Raw genomic sequence first — 20,677 nt, 5'->3', positions numbered from 1 at the left:
AGGAACTCCTTTGCATATTAGGCCACACACCCCTGATGTAGCCAATCCTCCTGGCGCTTACAGTAGGCCCTGTATGAAGAGCCTTGTAAGCTCTTGGAGGATTGGCTACATCAGGAGTGTGTGGCCCAATATGCAAAGGAGTTCCTGCTAAAAAAGAAAAAGCCCTGGGAATTTCCTGCCTCTTGTTGAGGCCTCCTGAAGTTCTACTCCTGGGTGCAAGGGATCAGAGAAACCCACAACAACAGAAGGGAAGTGAAGAAACAGCAGAAGACAGAATGAGAGAGAAATCAGCAAAACTCCCCCCTTCTCCTCCCTGCTCTTATGGCCAAGAAAAAAGCACCTTTGGATCCAATCCTGCTTCTATTTGGGTCAGCTTCAAACACTTCAGCTTGGGATTTTTTGACACATAGGCTTTCCATCTCACTCACTTTGACAGGTGATCTGCTGCTGATGACTGGAAATGACATCACCAACACTCTATCCTAGAGCGTGACATCACTTCTTGATTTTGCCAGAATTGACTGCAACACATATAATCCTACAGCAATGGTGACATCACTTCCACGTTTATATTGGAAGTGACATGACACATACACAACATCTTCTTTTGGCCCATCCCCCAAAACCTCCTCAGGGTTGCAGGCATGTTCCTGGCAATCCTTCTAACATACTTAGAATTACTGCACAATGTGAGACTTTACACCCTCAATGGCACTCATTTAACTCTGGAAGATGTACCCAAGTAGGTTTATTTATATATTTAGTTCCATTGATATCCCGCCCTCCCTGCCGAAGCGGGCTCGGGGCGGCTTACATATTCATGCATATGCATGGGTATAACATATAATAAATAGGATAAAAATCATACAACAATTTAACAACTGTAAGACATAAACATTTACATTTCTACATTTCGGTGCTATGATCTTCCAATCAGATTTATGTTTTCTGTAAGCGAGTCTTAGATGGTTCTTTCCGCTGCTTCTATAGAGCAGCTTGCAAGAGGTGGGCTGGATGTTTCCTGAAAATTATAGTGGCCAGCAATCTAGTTAGCAAATGAGGAACTGTATGAGCTCTCATAGGGTCCTAACTTCTTCTGGCAACTCATTCCACCATCGTGAGGCCACCACAGAGACGGCCCTGGCTCTAGTAGCCATGAGCCTGGCCTTCTTGGGCCGGGGATTGAGAGGAGATTTTGTGACCGCGACCAAAGTACTCTCTAGGGAACATGTGGGGAAAGGCAGTCCCTAAGGTATGCAGGTCCCTGGCCATATAGGGCCTTAAAGGTAAGAACCAGCACCTTGAAACAAATTCGGTATGCAATAGGCAACCAGTGCAGCACCTTCAGCTCAGGTTGAATATGCTCCCGTAAGGGAAGGCCCAATAGCAACCTGGCTGCCGCGTTCTGCACTAGTTGAAGCTTCCAGGTTCGAGACAAGGGCAGCCCCATGTAGAGGGCATTGCAGTAATCCAGTTTTGAGGTGACCATAGTGTGGATCACTGTTGCCAAGTCACTGTTCAAGGTAGGGGACCGACTGCTTTACCAGCCGAAGGTGATAAAAGGCTGATCTGGCAGTGGCCGCCACCTGGGCCTCCATATTTAAGGAGGGACCCAGGAGCACCCAAAGGCTTTTAACCTTGGGCGCCGGCGTATACCACTACATCTCACAGCCTCACTACCACCACTAGCATTTTCCCTGTCTCCACATCTCTTAGAGTTTGTGTTTCTCTCCTGGATAAAAAGTTTCCTTTTGTATTCAAAACTACCACTTCATTCATCACCCTCAGCTGCAGAATTTATGGACCCTAATTGGGTGGCAAGGTGGCATAAAATGTTTTAAATAAATAAATAATATTTTGCAAAATGGTAGCAGTAGAGGCCAGCTATGAGCCCCAAAAGATACAGGTCTGAGTCGCAAATTTCTACCAGTCTGCTCTTCAAAAAGGTTCAAAGGTTCAAACTTCAATTGGCTAGATTCATGTCTCATTGATAATATTGAATCGGAGACTAGGGGCCAGGTTCCAACCTCTTTCTTCCATTTCTGGGGTGGGGTGGGGGGAGAGCCACTATTTTCTTTCATATTTTCCCCTCAGGCCTTCCCATCTCAGCTAACCACAAAAGATTAAAAGCGTGTGGAAATACATCCTCTGATCCAATAAAGGTATCTAAAGCGAAGGGGCGGCTTTGACGTGATCTGTAAAAGCTCCTTTTTGTCGCTCCAGCCTAAAATCATCAACAAAGGAATCCTTTAAAAACTGTAGATGTTCACAATAAATAGCCAAGGACCACTAAGCTGTGGAGGAGAGAAATGAGAGAAAGTTTCTCTGCCATCGTCCCTGAGGAAAATCTTGGAATCCTGCCTGCTCTAAATACAGCACTCACCCCTGTGAGGCCTGTAACTCTACACCAGACCCTGGAATCAATTTTACCCTATGCAGAATATTACATTAGCAAGAGGCTGACCGCTACTAGTTAGATGAATCTCAGCAACATCTCTGGGACAGAAAAAATGACAAATTCATCCCTTCCAAGGAACTGGAATTAATTCTTCCCTCAACCACCACAAGTTCAGGAGATGGAAAAAGACAAAACACACATTCCGGTTTATAAACGGCCACAACAAGAGGATGCCCAGCATCGCTGAACATACTGAAATTAATGATACTAGCATCAAAATTGTTTTAAATTGTTTTAAACTATTTAATTATTATTATTAACTTGGTTTAATTGTTAAACTCTAATGCGAATCTAAGAGCCCCGTGGCGCAGAGTGGTAAAGCTGCAGTATTGCAGTCGGAGCCCTCTGCTCACGACCTAAGTTCGATCCCAGCAGAAGCTGGTTCAGGTAGCTGGCTCCAGGTTGACTCAGCCTTCCATCCTTCTGAGGTCAAATGAGTACCCAGCTTATAGATGACTGGGGAAGGCAATGGCAAACCACCCCGTAAAACATCTGCCTTGAAAATGCTGTGAAAGCAACATCACCGCAGAGTCGAAAACAACTGGTGCTTGCACAGACTGGTAGAAATTACTACCTTTACTACCTTTTTAATGCTTATCTATTGTTTTAGTGCTTATCTATTGTTTTACTTTGATTGCTGTGAGCCACCCTGAGCCTGCTTTGGTGGGGAGGGTGAGATATAAATCATATAAATAATAATAACAACAACACTGAGATGCACAGAGTTTATTCCTTATTTTCTCCACAGCTGTGGAGGTGACATAGTGTGGTAAGGTAATTAGAGTGTTGGACTAGGATCTGGGAGACCCAGGTTTGAATCTCCACTCTGCCATGGATGCTTGCCAGCTGCACACTCAGAGCCAAACCTACCTCACAGGGTTGCACTGAGGACAAAATTGAGAAGAGGGAAACTATGTAAGCTTTGGTACTTTGTTGAGGAGAAGGGCAGGGAGGGTATAAATTACATTGGTAAATAAATAAATATAGAGTCTCTCCCTAACCTTCCCCCCCCCTTTAATATTTACTTGAGCATGGACAGGGCATGGACAGAGGTGTGAACAGTGGTCCCTCTATGCTGAGTTAATGTGAGTCATGGTGAACTATAACACAGTTCAGACATGGCACCTTACTAGAGTTGCCAGGTCTGTGTTGGGAAATACCTGGAGACTTTGGAGGTGGATCTGGGAGCCGGTGATGTTTGGGGAGGGAAGGGGTCTCATCATAGTACAATGCCTTAGAGTCCACCCTTCAAAGCAGCCATTTTCTCCAGGGCAGCTTATCTCTGCCGTCTGGAGATCAGTTGTAAAAGCAGATCCTCCAGAACCCACCTGGAGGATGGCAGCCCTGCACCTTACCCTGGTTTGTGAATTTTAGTTTGGTATTATATCTGAATTGACAGGTCATAGCATACAAACAGCCGACAAACAGGGCTTGCAAAGCATGCTTTGTGCCAACTATGGCTTGATGTGACATCGAAATTGACAAACCACAGGTGTGGCCATTGTTCTGCCTCCAGAGGTTTCTGTGCAATACAAACAGGAGCCACGAACAATTAGAAAATGAAAGCAGATGAGCAGATCAAAACCATGGTTTGCCAGTGGTGAACCATGTCTAGCGCAAACCATGGCTTTGTGTGATGCCCAATTTGAGCTTTTCCCATTTGCCCTCTAACTAAAGAGAGCCTCGTTATCGGTTAGTTCATATTCCCAGATTTAAACTCTGCAGAAGACTGGACTTAGTGCTTAACCCATAAGAATATACCTTTAGGGGCCAGAAGGCAAGATAACCTCTCATAAAAAGAAATTCCTATTTTTATAAAAGTCTGCATAGCAGTTGTTAAATGTTACTCGGCTGTGCTGCCTCAATGTATAAACCAGATGCATGGATAATCTTAGAGGCTACAACAGAAGACATATATATAAATAAACACTAGCACATAAATCCTGCTTTTAGCTACTGAAGTGGACTTCCACAGCCTGCAAGAAGGACGAGCAACGTATGTTCATACTATTACAACAGGTAGCCATAGTAACAAGTCTGGAAAATCCACACAACCTCTGTGGCTTCCTTGCTGGCAGTCAAATCCTCTGATTCAATAAGGAAAAAAAAAAAGCTGTTTCCATTTACTATCCCAGGAGCCACCAGAAGCTTATTAGCAGATCATAAAATGCCTGCAAAACCATTACATGGCTGCAAGAAACATGAGTTCAGATCTTTCCAAAACATGGGCTTGCTCCTCCTTGCCCACTTCCCCTTACAGTCTCGCAACCTTGCAGCTGTTCAGACCTGCTTAGAATCTGACCTTGGAAGGCAGAATATAAATTTTATGATTGAATAAAACAGGTACATTGTCACTCACGATTATCTAGAATGCTGCAGTGTCCAAAGCTGGAAAACTATGGACATCGCAAACAATAAGTCTTGCTTCCAAGCCAAACCTGGCTTGAACACAAGAGACAGTGCCATTTGGCAGATAAAGATCTGGGTGTCATGGGTTGGAATCCCCACCCTGCTGTGAAGCTCATTAGGTGACTGAACATATTAAGCTGCCGTATACTGAATCAGACCCTCCCTCGGTCCAACAAAGTCAGTATTGTCTACTCAGACTGGCAGTGGCTACCAGGTGAGGTTTTTCAAGCTGAGGTTTTTCACACCTATTTGTCTGGACCCTTTTTAGTTGGAGTTGCCAAGGATTGAACCTGAGACCTTCTGCTTACCAAGCAGATGCTCTACCACTGAGCCATCATTCCTCCCATAAAGATAAAGGTAGTCCCATGTGCAAGCACCAGTTGTTTCCAACTCTGGGGTGATGTCGCATCACGACATTTTCACAGCAGACTTTTTATGGGGTGGTTTGCCATTGCCTTCCCCAGTCATCAACACTTTACCCCCAGCAAACTGGGTACTCATTTTACCGACCTCGGAAGGATGGAAGGCTGAGTCAACCTTGAGCCGGCTACCTGAACCCAGCTTCCGCCGGGATCAAACTCAACTGTGGGCCAGTTACCCCTACCCCAACCAAAGTTACAGGGTTGCTATAAGGATAACATTGAAAAGGAAAAACCATGGATAAGAATGACAGGGTGAAATCATAATCTACTCAAAGATCACCTAAGTTTTGGATCTGTGTGTCACAGGCTGGGGCCAGGCCAGGCAAAGTCCAGGGGCAGTCCAAGGTCTGTAGCTGGGTAGCAAGGAGGGTCCAAAGCACCAAAACCGAATCACCGTCCAGGTATCGCAGGTCAGAGGTTCAGAAGCCGAAGTCAGGGGGTCCAGAAGTCCATGCCAGAGTCAGGGGGTCCAGAAGCCAAAGTCAGAAGCCGAAGTGGATGCTAGAACGTCAGGTAAGTGACTAGTTGCTTCCACAAAGCCTTCTCTCAAAGCCCACAGCTATATAGCCCTCTGCTGTCTGTTGCCCATTTGGGCTAATTGCTGACTCAGAGGGCAGCCAGGATCCTGTTGAGACTCAAGCACCCTCACTCCTGGAAGGGCCAGAATCCTTTCAAAACTCAGGGCTCAGGGAGCGTCTTGCTCGTGAGCGTGCCGGCCTCCTCCGATCCCTGAGGTCCTGACGAAGGCGGTCATGCACATGAGCCACCCGAGAGGGCGAGGCAGAGGGGCTTGGATCTTCTCCAGCAGGAGGCAGGGGCACTGGTGCAGGTGGCAGGGGCACAGTTTCTTCTGCAGGCTCGGCTTCTTCTGCAGGGCCCCCAGCACCCATGACACTGTGTTGACCAAAAAATATTCTTTTTGCATGCAAAACTCCACTAATCTAGGAGCAGCTCTGTTAACACGCTTAAAGATAATATGCCACAGACATTACCTAGAATGCATAATTTGAACATGGGTTTCTACATAGAATGGGGTGAACCACATTCAAGAAATCAAACAACAAAGACTGGTGTTTGGAAAGCTGGAAGGGAATATCAAAAGCCCTCTTCGGTCTATGATCTATGTGGGACTCCCACGTTTGTTCTGTTTCTCAACCCAGATGAATTCATGCCATCCCTTCCCAATCATTAAACACACACTTTCCTTAGTGCCATGTGCAGGCGCATGAACATCTAACATGCTGTTATCCGCCATCATTAAATATACCGTCATTTTTAAGATCGTTTGTTATAACACCTGCATTATCTTAAAGTTTTAATGTATTATTGTTTGTATCTTTTTTAATGGGTTTTATGTAATGTTTTTATAATATAGTGGGTTCAATGCATAGAGGAGACGCGGTTGCAGTGATCATAGCTCTTTATTGGGTTACAGCATGGTAACTAGTAGCTAAAGAAGACTGCCTAACTGGGCCAACGGGGCCAACTATATACAGTCCTGGGTTCCCACGCTAGAACGCCATTGGATCGTTTGAACCAGCAGGGGGCTTCTGGTTGGACCAGGGCAGCAGGGATTTGGATCCTACTGCCCATTGTTTTAGGGTCTCCAAGCTCAGTCCTCAGGGCTTCAAGGAGCCAGGTAGGAACACTAATGAGGAACATACGAATGAGTCCACATACACAACAGTTTTATTGGTATGTAAGCCACCCTGAGCCTGCTTCAGCAGGGAAGGTGGGATATAAGTCAAATAAATAAATAAATAACGTCAACAGTATGTTGCCCGATCCTCACATAAAAAAGCAGACTTGAGGCTGGGGTGCTTCTGGTTACAATTTACAATCCCTCTCCCACTCCCCAAATCTGAAAAGTAGTACATGCCAGTACAGAGCCCCCCAGTCTTTTGGAGCTTGTGGATACCTCTGGACTTCCGACCCAGGATGGTGGGTACAGCCACAAAATAGCTGCCACAGGAGGCGGAGCCAGCTGCTCAAAGGCTGCCAAAGCTTCTCTTCAGTCACACAGTAAAGTTTTTGTGCCGTGGTGGCAACTGCCGCCAAAGCAATGTTTAAAAAAAAATAATCTGCACAGCCAATCAAACATTCAGTGACCAATCAAAAGCTTTGTTGGACAAAAGCCCCCACCCACTTTCTAAAAACACTTGGTGGACACCAGGAAAGGTGTTAGCGGGCACCACGAAACTCATGAGCACACGACTGGAATTCTGGCAGGAGCTCCTTTGCATATTAGGCCACACACCCCTGATGTAGCCAATCCTCCAACAGCTTACAAAAAAGAGCCTTGTAAGCTCTTGAAGGAATGGCTTCATCAGGGGGTGTGGGCTAATATGCAAAGGAGCTCCAGCTAGAATTCCACCCCTGAATGGGCACCATGTTGGAGACCACTGCTCTAGTGTTACAGAACTAGGGCACGCAGCCTTTAAAGAATGGGACTTTTTAAAGGGAAAAAAATCTACTAAATAGCAATCCATAACAGGGGGAGAGGGGGTTAACTCACTAACAGAGTGCTTCCTAACTGCTTCCATGCTGGGATGCTCAAACTTTGAAAATAAACCTTTTAGAAATAAGTTCATCAGTTGGCATGCCCAAGACCAGCTTGTGTGTGTGATGAAGGGGTCACGTTTTTGCACACCTCAAGTGACATCGCAAGTTCTGTTCTAAAAGGAACAACTCTCTCGCAAGTGACTCACACAGCTCTCGCAAGAGGAGGCACTTGTGGGCAAGTAAGGGATCCCATTCCAACAGCATGCTGGGAAACTGCCATACTTCTCTGAAGCAAGGCCTCCAAATCCAGCACGATAGATCAATAACAGTTGTCAGGACATTGACTGCACGCGCCAAAAGGCCTGGAGAGATGCACTGTGGCTGTGATTTGCAGAGGAAAGGCAGCAGGTAGATTTGCAGAAGTAAAGCAAACTCTGCCTCTTGGAGGACACCCTGATCTCACTTTTCTTTTTAATACTGTTAGAATCCTCCTTGGCCTTGTCCTCCCCTATTTCGCACCCCATTTTTGCAAATGTTGCAGTTCCCTGGCCTGTATTTCCCGTCTGACCTTTCTATGTGAGCACATTAAAATGCACAGGGTTCGATGCCCTGCTTAGCTAGCAATCCTGTATCAATGACCTTGTCAGCATTTGTACTAATCAATGTCTTCTTCTTCAAACAGTACCTTCGATGACTTTTAAAAAATCTGGAAGGCTATTTTTAAAGAAGCAAGACAGAGGGGGCAGAGGAATCTTATTCGCCAGTTTTTGCATCATGAACGCATGAAGTTGCCATCTACTGAGTCAGCCTCCTAGTTTGTCAAGGTCAGTACTTTCTGCTCTGCATTGTCTGCTCCACGTGGGTGCAGCTCTCCAGGGTCTCAGGTAGAGGTCTGTCATATCACCTACTACCTGTTCTTATTACCTGGAGATACCAAGGACTAAACCAAAGATCTTTTGTGTGCAAAGCTGATAATCTGCCACTGAGCCACAGCAGATCCTCTAGTTTGTTTTCTTCTAAATCCAATTTCCAAATAGTTACTTGAGAACCAGTGTGATATTATCCCTCTAAACAACTGCTTAGCCTCAAGCCCCCTCCTCCACACAGGAGACACTGCATGAGCATGGGCAAATCATTATGGTATTGGGCAGTATTTGGATGGGAGACCAACAGGGCTTTTTTTGTAGCAGGAACTCCTTTGCCTATTAGGCTACACACCCTTGATGTAGCCAATCCTCCAAGAACTTACAGTGGGCCCTGTACTAAGAGCCTGCAAGCTCTTGGAGGATTGGCTACATCTGGGGTGAGTGGTCTAATATGCAAAGGAGTTCCTGCTACAAAAAAAAGCCCTGGAGACCACCAAGGAAAGCCAGGGTCATGACACAAAAGCAGCCAATGACAAACCACCTCCGAAGTCTCAAGCTCTGAAAATCATAAGGGGTTACCATAAATCAGCTGTACTTTCCACCAACAACTAAATAGTAAGAACATGGCAACTGTCCCTTATAGAATGAAGAGTACCATAAATAAATGAATGAATAAATAAATCCAAAGAAGATTTAAACCTATATCTATTGAAGTCAATGGGTTTAGAAGAAACACTGCTCAGAAGTCCTCTGCCAATGAAGTAAATACATATTATATGTTGCAAAAAAGTAAATATTCATTATATCTCATGTCATAAAGACTGTGTATCACTTAAAGTTTCTAAAGAACGCATACGGCACTGAATGAATTAATGGTTTTATTGTATGTGGTCATTGGTCGTTACAATATAAAATCAGTATAAAGATTTACATTCAAAAACATCATACTTAAAAAACAACTATTCAGATTAAAACTATACACTTCTAAAATTTCAAGAATACATCATTTGATATGAAATCATAATAACTATGCTGAACTATAGAGCTCAATACAGTGCATTACTAGGAGCTGCCTTGGATCTAACTTTTCTAGCTGCAAGTGCAAAAAGCACTACTTTGTGTGAGACAAAGGTAAAAAAATCAACTTTTCATTGTCGGATAAATTGTATACTTGGCTTAAAATTCCAGACAGGAATCTGCTTCTTAGGTCTGAATATAAAGGGCACACCATTATAAAGTGAAAGAGCACTGAATTACAATGAGGTTTGTGATTAAATCTTCTAACTACAGGTTTCAGAGAGAGAGGACTTTTGCAACCTGTATTTGTATATTTATTAATAACACACCTCTACATTCTTTACACACTCAGGGCCTGCTGAGCATGGGACTCACTCAGCAGTAAGCACATGACAAGAAGTTAAATGCATCAGGGTGGTCACATGACAGGAAGAAGGAAAACCCAACTTTAGGACTCACTGGCACTGGGACCAGGACCATGGAAGGAAAGGAAAGGTCCCCTGTGCAAGCACCAGTAGTCTCCGACTCTGGGGTGACGTTGCTTTCACAAGGTTTTCACGGCAGACTTTTTACGGAGTGGTTTGCCATTGCCTTCCCCAGTCTTTTACACTTTGCCCCCAGCAAGCTGGGTACTCATTTTACCAACCTCAGAAGGATGGAAGGCTGAGTCAACCTTGGGCTGGCTACCTGAACCAGCTTCCACTGGGATAGAACTCAGGTCGTGAGCAGAGAGTTCAGATCACAGTACTGCAGTACTGCTGCTTTACCACTCTGCGCCATGGTACCATGGACAGCAAACCAAAGCCCAAGGACACAAAAACAGTCCAAGTGCAGAGAAATGGACCATAGGGAGAAAAGGGCAAGAGCCATGCAGCAACCTTCTCCGCCCGAGTAACCTCACCACACTGCCTGCTGCTATTTTTGGCACGCATGCAAAGAGAGGCAGGAAGCATGGCACCTTTGCCCTCTACACAGCAGGTCATTCTGAAAGGCAGACAAAAATGGATGCTCTATAGGGATTCTCAACCAAGCAGGAGGAACTCTGTAATCCACAGCTTTGTGATCACAGCTTTGACACCCCACCCCAAGACAATCTGCCACTGCAGAGAGAGCACACCTTACAGAACAATCCTATGCAGAGCTATGGATTAAGATGTGAGAAATTCTGCTTAAGATGTCAGGCACCTTCAGCAAGCACATGAATCAGACAGTGAAGCCGATGGCTACAGATGCATCATCATTGAAGTATGCTGGAGAACAATGCCAGCTGGCAACACGAGAACTAAAATTCAGCAGGACTGGCCGGGGCCTACACCCCTCACCGATATAATGCACAAGAAAATGAGAGATAATTATTATGTCAGAGTGGACACAGCCAGGGCCAGCTCACCCACTAGGCAAACTAGGCGGCTGCCTAGGGCACCAGGGGGGTGGGCCCCCCAAATTGGGCTTCCTCCCCAGTGCCCCAGGCAAGCGCCTAGTCTGCCTGCCTTCACTGCGCACCCACCCGCCGCCACCACTGCCGCCACCCACCCCTCCTTTCCCTTCCCTTCACTTCCCCCCCTGCACCTGGGCCGTGCCAGCCGCGGCACACCTGTTTGCTCCTCAGCAATCTTTATCCCCAGAGCTTTTGTTGTAGCAGGAACTCCTTTGCATATTAGGCCACACACCCCTGATGTAGCTAATCCTCCTGGAGCGTACAGTAGGCCCTGTGCAAAGAGCCCTGTAACATCTTGGAGGATTGGTTACATCGGGGGGGGGGGGGACGGATGGCCTGATATGCAAAGGAGTTCCTGCTACAAAAAAAAGCCCTGTGTATCCCACAAACATGTACACATTCAGAGCCGATGCACAGCAGAGGCCCCTCTGTTTATCTGGGATGGGGTCAGAAGACGAGATGCTCCATACCTTCCCTATACATTTACTGCTACCTCTTTGAACATCTGCACAGGATGCCTGTAATGTTTGGTTCTGCAATTATCTTTGGTCATCTAGGACTGTTCAGTAGATTGAAAGATCAAACTGTGGGTCAGCTTCCATACTGGCCCATGATGACGCTGTGAATTGAGCCTAATCCTATCTCTACTGTTTCTTGTTTCAACTAGAGCAGGGGTGGCCAACCTCTGGCTCAGGAGCCACATGTGGCTCTTTCACACATACTATGTGGCTCTCGAAGACCCCTGTCGACCAGCTTGAAGAAGGCATTTCTCTCTTTAAATCACTTCTCCAAACCAAGCTAGCCAGTGGCTTGAAGAACGCATTTAAAGTTAAAGCTGGTTTTTTTCACCCCTCTCTTCCTCCTCCATCCGTCGATGTTCTTTCCTTCCTTCCTTGCAGCTCTCAAACAACTAATGTTTATCCTATGTGGCTCTTATATTAAGCAAACTTGGCCACCCCTGAACTAGAGCAATACATGGTGCGGTGCTGGAAAGTGCCTTCAACTCACAGGTGACTTATGGCAGCCCTGTAGGATTTCCAAGGCAAGACATATTCAGAGGTTGCCTGCCATTGCCTGCCTCTGCATCACAACCCTGTTATTCCTTGGCAGTCTCCCATCCAAATACTTGCCAGGGCACACCCTGTTTAGTTTTGGAGATCCGTCAAGGTCTTTCTAGCCTGGGCTATCCAAATCAGGGCAACACAGAGCGTAGGGCAGAGGTGGCCAAACTGTGGCTCAGGAGCCACATGTGGCTCTTTCACACTTATTGTGGCTCTCAAAGCCCCCGCCATCCTATTGGCAGGTTTGGAAAAGGCATTTCTCTCTTTAAATCACTTTGCCAAGCCAAGCCAGCTGGCAGCTTGGAAAATGCATTTAAAGTTAGAGTTGCTTTCTTTCCACCTCTCCCTCTCTATTTTCCTTCCTTCCTTCCAACTCTCAAGCATCTAATGTTCATGTCATGTGGCTCTCAAACATCTGATGTTTATTCTACACGGCTCTTCCATTAAGCAAGTTTGGCCACCCTGGCGTAGGGGATAGTTTTGTTTACTCTCCTTTGTATCCTTTACGATCATTACTTGGGCTGCTTCCAGATGGTCAAGACGTTCCACATTGCTCTCTTGGAGAACACAGAGGCACACACAGGGTGCGATCACACTGGAGATTATCCTGGCTCTGAAAAAGCCAGTTCGCTTTCATCCATGCCCTGGCATTCACACAGCCCCTGCCCTGCAGAACAGGCACCGGCTGCATATGCACAAGAGGAGTGTTCAGACTGTTCATGCGCATGCCGAGCAGGTGTGGGGTGGGTGCAGTGCACACCCAGATGTTCAGACAGCTGGGAAATGCACCCTACACATGATTTAGAGGTTTGCTACCTGGATGTTCCCAGTAGCTTTTTAATCCGGTTCTAGCCCATCCTGAGACGAGGCAGGTACAGGCGGGACCCAGGTGGCAGATGTGCTCATGTGATCAAGCACATTAATTCCAGATGGGAGGCCTGGCTAGGTCGGGCCAAATCTCTCGCATAACTGCACCCACAATGACAACAGAGCTTCCACACAGGAATTTTGTGCACGATTTCCTCTATCAACCCCTCCCAGCCTCCACTTTTCCAGCATTTTATCCCCAGTGTACACCTGAGTTTGAATGCTTAAGAAAAAAAAATCAGTAATTACTGTAGTCTTATAGCAATTATTACTCCTTTTAAAAGTCCTTGAAAAAAAAAACCCCTGTGGCAACAAACAAGAAGCCACCAATGGCTACAAATCACTAAGAAGCCCCCTTGACAACAGCAGCTATGAGAGATTGATGGCAGGGAAATATCCAACGGACAGTTCCTCTGCAGAACAAGAAAACGTGCACTTTTCTGTCCAGATGGCACGATAACGTGCTCTTTCCAAAAAAGACCAGAGCACAGCAGGTTTGGGAAAGAACAGCCTGAGGACAGGGAAAGGACGATGCAAGCACAACCCTGTCTTGATGCCAAAAGAGGGGGGGGGGGGCTCCAGTTTGGAAGCCAAGGTGGAGAAAAGAAATCTCCGTGCAGAAGCGATCTCTTCACACATTACAGAGTACACAGGCTGAGTCCAGAGTCCACAACCTGTGTCTTGTGTAAAAGTCACATATTACTTGAAGGTTCACCTCAATTCCCATGCACACAGTGCCCAATTCAGATTGTGACTGCGGCACACGAGAAGTTTCAGCCTTCTTTGTTGAACAGTCTTACAAACTTGCAGTGCCCAATTCAGACTGTGACTGCGACAGATGTGAAGAAGGCGTTTCGGCCTTCCCTGCTGCACCATCTTCCAAACTTGCAGTGGTCTTAGGAGTGTGTTATCCGGCCCATTGAGGAAAGCAGCACATACGTCCATACATTTTCCCAACAAACCAGCTAACGCCCCCACGGTGGGGGGGAGGAAAACCTGCAGACCATGCCACAGTTGTGATCTAAATTGGGCACAGCGCACACAGGAACTGAAGAGAACACACAAATGGCATTACACAGGTCGTAGGGTGGGGATGCTGGGCTGAAACTATATATTCCATATTGTGTGTCACACCCTTTTTGGAACCAGCTGATTAAACATCTGCAACCCCTCTGAAAGCCAAAGGATGGGCCGATGCACTCCCCTTCTCCAAAGGAGCTCCCAGCACCTAAAACGGGAGTCCTCCCACTCATACTACCCAGCCCTATACTTAGCTCCAGACAGGGAACCAGAGCAGGTACTTTCAGACCGTTCTTTGGGCTGCTGCCTACAAAGCTTCCTACCACAGTCAGCCAGCTGGCCTGGACAATGCTACAACAGCCACTCCAGGCTACTCTTCCCCAAAAAAGAAAAAAAAAAGAGTAAGACGACAAATTTTTTTCCTTGCAAAAAGACCAAACCGCAAGGAAGATGTTGGATGGGAGAGGGCAGGGCAGGTCTCATTTGGAATCAGGAGGTCCCAAAAGCATCCCACAGGGCTTTGGTTGGGGAAAGGAGAAGTGGGATCGGCACCTTTGCAAGCCAAAGCTCCTGGCTTCCCTTCCTCCCCGACGCTATTCCCAGCTCATTTCCTCCACGTACATTTTAAAATGTGTTTGTAAGCGGTGCCCAGGTTTATGAGCCTCCTGATGCAAAGCCAGAACCAAAGAAAAATGTTGGCCCAGAAAGCTTGGCGTGCAGTCGAACATAAGAAACGTCTTGCAAGATCGGACCTGTGGCCCATCTAGTCCAGCATCCTGTTTCACACAGCAGATGAGCAGTTGCCCCGGGAGGCCAATAAACAGGGCACAGATGCGTTGCTCCTAGCACTGGTACTTAAGAGGCTTTCTCCTTCCGAATGAGGAGGTTCCGTTTCGTCACCACGCCGCGCAGCCAATGATGGATCGATTCTCCATGAATCTGTCGAACCTCTTTTTATAGCCATCACTACCTCCACTGGCACTGGAGTCCACAATTTAATAATGCATTGAGTAAAGCAGCATTTCCTTTCATCCACCCTGGAATCCACTGCCAACCTACTGGAAGCCCCTGAGCTGCAGCCTTACAGGAAAAGGAGAGGAAAGTTTACTCATACGAAGAATGCAAAACTCTGTTTAAGGAACCGCGGCCACTCACGGTGTCAAACAACCACTGGGGAAGTCACTGCCAAATCTCATTAATGCCCTCATATTCTCTTCTCTGTGCTTGGAAATGATTTCTCTCCCCCGCAGTGGGGCCCTAAAACACTACTTTTTAACTGGGCAGATGTGAGTCTTAAGCCTAACCCTGACCTGGATGGCCCCGGGCTAGTGTGATCTCATCCGATCTTGGAAAGTAAACAGGGTCGGCCCTGATCAGTAGTGCAAGAGCAGCAGGGAAGTCCAGGGTCATGCCACAGAGGCAGGCAATGATAAACCACCTCTGAACCTCTCCTGCATTGTAAACCCTCCAGGGGTTGTCAGAAGTCAGAGGTGACGACAGCTGTTTCAACCACCACCATTCTTAGCCCCCAGCCTCTCAGCCCATAGATCCCTACCACATGCCAGAACAAAACACAAGGCAGCCTTCTGACCCCTTTTTCCCAATATCAGGATGAGCCCCAGTAATGTACTGTAGAGAAGAATCACCTGTGGAAAGCTTTGTCTTCGCTGTGCAATGCCCACAACCACCTGCTGGGGTTAGATTCAGAGGAGTTAGCCGTGTAAGTCTGCTGGTGCAAGAATAGCAAAGAGTTCAGTAGCACCGTTAAAGCTAACAAATTTTATTGCGGCACAAGCTGAGAGCCAGTTTGGTGTAGTTGTTAAGTGTGCAGACTCTTTTCTGGAAGTACTGGGTTTGATTCCCCACTCCTCCACTTGCACCTGCTGTAATGGCCTTGGGTCAGCCACAGCTCTGGCAGAGGTTGTCCTTGAAAGGGCAGCTGTTGTGAGAGCTCTCTCAGTCCCACCCACCTCACAGGGTGTCTGTTGTGGAGAGGGGAAGGTAAGGAGATTGTGACCGTTCTGAGACTCTGAGATTCAGAGTATAGAGCAGGATATAAATCTAACATCTTCTTCTTCAAGAAACACAGCTCTCTTTGTCAGATGAGTTGTGTTTCTCGAAAGCTTATGCCACAATGAAATTTGTTAGTCTTAAAGGTGCTACTGAACTCCCTGCTAGAGTTGCAGAAGATAAACTTCCAGGGAGGGAGAAATTATACCCAAAAAACTGATTCCTGGAATCAGATCAAATAACCTTATGGAACTGCATTCCAGTTAGGGATGCCAGGGGTGGGGAAGTTAGGGTCGCCAATTTCAAGTTGGAAAATTGAAGATTTGAGGGTGAATCCTGGAGAGGGCAGGGACCTCCAATGGGTGCAATGCCATACAGTGCACCTTCCAAAGCATCCATTTTCTCCAGGGGAACTGATCTTTGTAGTCTGGATATGTGCTGTAATTCCAGAAGATCCCCAGGACACCCCTGGAGGCTGGCATCCCTAGTTCTCCTTCCCACACCACTACAGACGTGCCAGGTGGCTTCCGGCCAAGCTCCTCTCTCTGGCAGGGTTGCCAAACTTCAGGTGGCGGCTGGAGATATCCTGCTGTTCCAAGCTATCTCCAGGCGACTGAGAAACGTCCCCCTGGAGAAAAGGGTCACTTTGGAAGTCGGCCTTTAGGGTATGATGCCCCAAACCCCGCCCTCCTGAGGCTCCACCCCTCAAATCTCCCGATGTTTCCCCAACACGGTATGGGCAACCCTGGGCCTCGATTTTCCAATCTGTAGAATAGGAGCAACAGACAGACAGCGGAGCTTGCCAAGACGAGTCAAAGGAGCCTTCCCGTGAAAGCCTTAGGAGAGGGGGAAAGAGCCATCCACCTGATTTCAAGGGAAAGGAGCCAAAGAACTCCAGCAAACAGGCGGGGTGGGGCCCCGGCGGCTTTCCGGCTCTTTTGCTGGGCCAGCGGCCCTTCCCGGGCTCCCCCTCCCTGCCCAGCGGCGTCCTTCCCACTTCCCGGCCCCACCCCGCCCTAGCGCAGCGGGCTCGTCCCCCCGGCGGCTCTCGGGCTCGTTCCCAGGCCTAGCAGCCGCCTAAGGGCGGGGAGGCTCAGCCGAAGCGGCGCGGGAGACTCACGCGTTGCCCACGTGGATGCGGGGCGCCACCTCGTTGCTGTGCGCGCTGGGGAGGCTGTAGCAGCCGCTGCCGTTGGCGAGCAGGTCGTTGAGCTCCTCCACGGAGATCTGGAACTCGGACATGGCTCGCTCTCGCCCCCGCGCCGATCTGGGCAGGGCCGCCTCCCTGCCTCCCTCCCCGGGCCCTGCCTGAAGAGGAGGGGCGGCGCGATCAGCTGGTGCGAGGCCGGCAACTCACAGCCAGGCCGGGAGGGGTGGTGGTGCGCCCTGGGCGCGCCGCCAGGGGAGACCGGGAGAGCCCCGACCTCCCCCCGTCCCCGCCCGGGCTTTCAAGTGGCTTGAGCGGATCGGGAGGGGCGTCGCACCCGTTCGGGAGGATTCGGGTCCCCTCCCCGAACCACAAGTTGGGCTGATTTGTCCGGATTCGCACGTCTGCGTCTGGCTAAAGCTACAGGTGTCACGACTGGGAAGTCCTCCTCTGGGGCGCGCCAGGGGACTCTGGATTTTGTGCGGGAGAAAAGGCACTCTGCACATGTTCAGAAGCAGTGCCGGATTAAACCCTGTGGAGGTCCCTAGGCAGTAGAAATCCAGGGGAGCCCCTCACAAATTATCTGAGTCAAAACCTCCGAGAAAGCCTGTTCCAGGGGAGGTGGTGAGCTCGCCTTTCTTGGAGGTTTTTAAACAGAGGCTAGATGGCCAGCTGACAGCAATGAAGATCCTGTGAATTTAAAGGTAAAGGTAGTCCCCTGTGCAAGCACCAGTGGATTCCGACTCTGGGGTGAAGTTGCTTTCACAACGTTTTCAAAGCAGACTTTTTATGGGGTGGTTTGCCATTGCCTTCCCCAGTCATCTACACTTTCCCCCCAGCAAGCTGGGTACTCTTTTTACCGGCCTCAGAAGGATGGAAGGCTGAGTCAACCTCGAGCCAGCTACCTGAGCCCAGCTTCCACCGGGATCGAACTCAGGTCGTGAACAGAGCTTAGGACTGCAGCTTTACCACTCTGCGCCACGGGGCTCTTATTTAGGGGGAGGTATTTGTGCAAATGTCATGATGCGATGTCATCCCAGAGTCGGAAACAACTGGGGCTTGCACAGGGGGACTACCTTTACCTTTATTTGTGAGTTTCCTGCATTGTGCAGGGGGTTGTACTAGATGACCCTGGAGGTCCCTTCCAATTCTATGATTCTATGAGCGCCTGCTCCACCACCAGCTCCAGCCTGCAGGCTTCTTCTTAAAAGCCCCTTCTACTGAGCTGTGGGAGAGAGGCAAAGTTGGCGATGCCAGCAGCAGCCACACCAGGCAACTTGAGCAAAGAGCAGTTCAGTTGCTGGCTGCACAATCAGACTGGGAGGGCTGCAAGCAGGGGGAAAACCAGGGGGGGGGAGCCATCCAGGGGTCCCTAAAGGCGTGGGAGCCCATACGTCAGTGCCTGCTTGGCCTAATTGTTAATCCGGTTCTGTTCAGAAGCATGAGAGGGGATGTTGAAAAAATGTGTCTCCAGCTGAGAATTTAGAAGTGACCCTTCCCCTATGCCCGAATTCACAGACGTGTAGCGCGTTCCTAAACAAAGTTGTGACCTTATAAATCTATTAACGTCAATGGCTTTAGAAGGGTGTGATTCGTTTCTGAGTTGCATTGTTATGTACGTTAGAATTCTTCCCCCAAAACTGTCAAAAAAAGTTTTCACAAGCATTTTTTAAACTTCTTTGGCCCAGTTCAGGGCATGTAGAAATATTACTAATGCAGGATACAAATTGGAAGCCTTCTCAAAGCTTAAACATTGCAAAAGAGCCAGACGTTTACTCAGAGAAGCCAACTGAGTTGCTTCCCAAAGAATGTTTTTAATTTATTATATTTTTTAGCCATCTTTCCAAGAAACACAGAATGGTGTCTATAGGAGCCCCAACAATCACAACAACCCTGTGAAGTAGGATAGATAAAAGATTAGCCTCATTACTGACCAGAGATTTGTGTACTGGCTGTCCCCTGCACACACATTCCTGGTCTGGCACTGTATCCACTACCCCACGCTGCCTCTTCTAAAATGTAGATATATACTTAGGCTGCAATCATACACAGTAAATAATGCACTTTTGATCCACTTTCAATGCACTTTCCACCTGGATTTTACTGTGTGAATTGGCACAATCCAGTTGAAAAGTGCAATTATTTAGTGTGTGTGATCACAGCCATAGGGTTGAATTACATGCATCATTATTCTCTAGAACTCTTGCATTCCTTCCAGAAATCAGCCAGAATCTAATGTAGCTCAGCTGTTTTAAGAAGAAAAGAAAATCCTTAAGGTATATCACAGGAATAGGTGTAATTCTAGAATAACCAGTACAGGAAGGGAATGGCAGACAGAATCTTATAGGACTAAAGGGCTTCTTAGAGATGCTGCGCAGAAAAGGAAAGAGTGAGCAGGTGAAAAGCTGCCAGTAATCCCTGTGTGAGCCCTGTGTAGGTTTGTACCAGTGTGCTAACACAACTGCACAGTGTACTCCAGTGTATATTTTTTACTTGTAAGACTTGTGTGTGTGTGTGTGCTGCTTTTAAATAAAGGATTCTTGTCAACCAGAGTCTGGGATGCAGATACATTATGGTTTATTCATCAACATGTAATGAAAAAATTGTATATTTTCAGTTATGCAGAAGGACTGTCTTATGCTGATCTCTGAATTTTAGTCGAGCAAAAAGGGGGGGGGCAGTTTCAGCCAGAAACAATAACAAAAAACAAAAACAAAAAGAAGCCACAAGAGCCAGTTTGGTATAGTGGTTAAGTGTGCAGACTCTTATCTGGGAGAACCAGGTTTGATTCCCCACTCCTCCACTTGCACCTGCTGGAATGGCCTTGGGTCAGCCATAGCTCGGACAAAGGTTGTCCTTGAAAGGACAGCTGCTGTGAGAGCCCTCTCAGCCCCACCCACCTCACAGGGTGTCTGTTGTGGGGGAGGAAGATAAAGGAGATTGTGAGCCGCTCTGAGATTTGGAGTGGAGGGCAAGATATAAATCCAATTTCTTCTTCAAGAGCGGACCTTGGATTCAGTGGGAGCTCACAGGAGCACAGTTCCTGAACCTTTCTGAGAGTTCTACCTCCTCCTTCCCACCTTGTCCATTGAATAGCAGGTGCAGCTGCATAACAATCCCTGGATGAGCTCCACCACCTATTTTTCTACAAAACAAGCCCTGTTCAAGAGAAACACACAAGAAACAATAACACACACACACAAGAAAAGATAATGGCTTTTTGTGAGTGGTCCACAATCTCTGAATTTTGACAGCATTTGGCTCTTTAATGATGATAGATTTATCCTCCATGAATCTATCTAATCCCCTTTTGAAGCTGTTTATTCCTGGGGCCATCACTACATCCTCTGGCAGCAAATTTCACATTTTGATCACTGTCTGTATAAAGTAGTATTTCCTTTTGTCCGTCCTGAACCTACTGCCCTTCAGTTTCATTGGATGCCATGGAGTTCTAGTATTT

General features: G+C 47.5%; 1 protein-coding gene across 1 annotated transcript in view; it reads right to left on the bottom strand.

The window, feature by feature from the left end:
- DUSP3 (dual specificity phosphatase 3) overlaps positions 1 to 17,364 on the bottom strand; it is a 29,439-nt gene extending 12,075 nt beyond the window's left edge. Inside the window, exon 1 of the mRNA XM_060255682.1 lies at positions 17,191 to 17,364. Coding sequence (XP_060111665.1) covers positions 17,191 to 17,312 — 122 coding nt within the window. The 5' untranslated portion in view covers positions 17,313 to 17,364. The remainder of the gene's footprint in view (positions 1 to 17,190) is intronic.
- Between the last annotated feature and the right edge of the window lie 3,313 nt (positions 17,365 to 20,677).

This window comes from Heteronotia binoei, chromosome 15 (assembly GCF_032191835.1).
Source record: "Heteronotia binoei isolate CCM8104 ecotype False Entrance Well chromosome 15, APGP_CSIRO_Hbin_v1, whole genome shotgun sequence".
NCBI lineage: Eukaryota > Metazoa > Chordata > Lepidosauria > Squamata > Gekkonidae > Heteronotia > Heteronotia binoei.
This window is presented reverse-complemented; position numbering and strand designations above follow the sequence as displayed.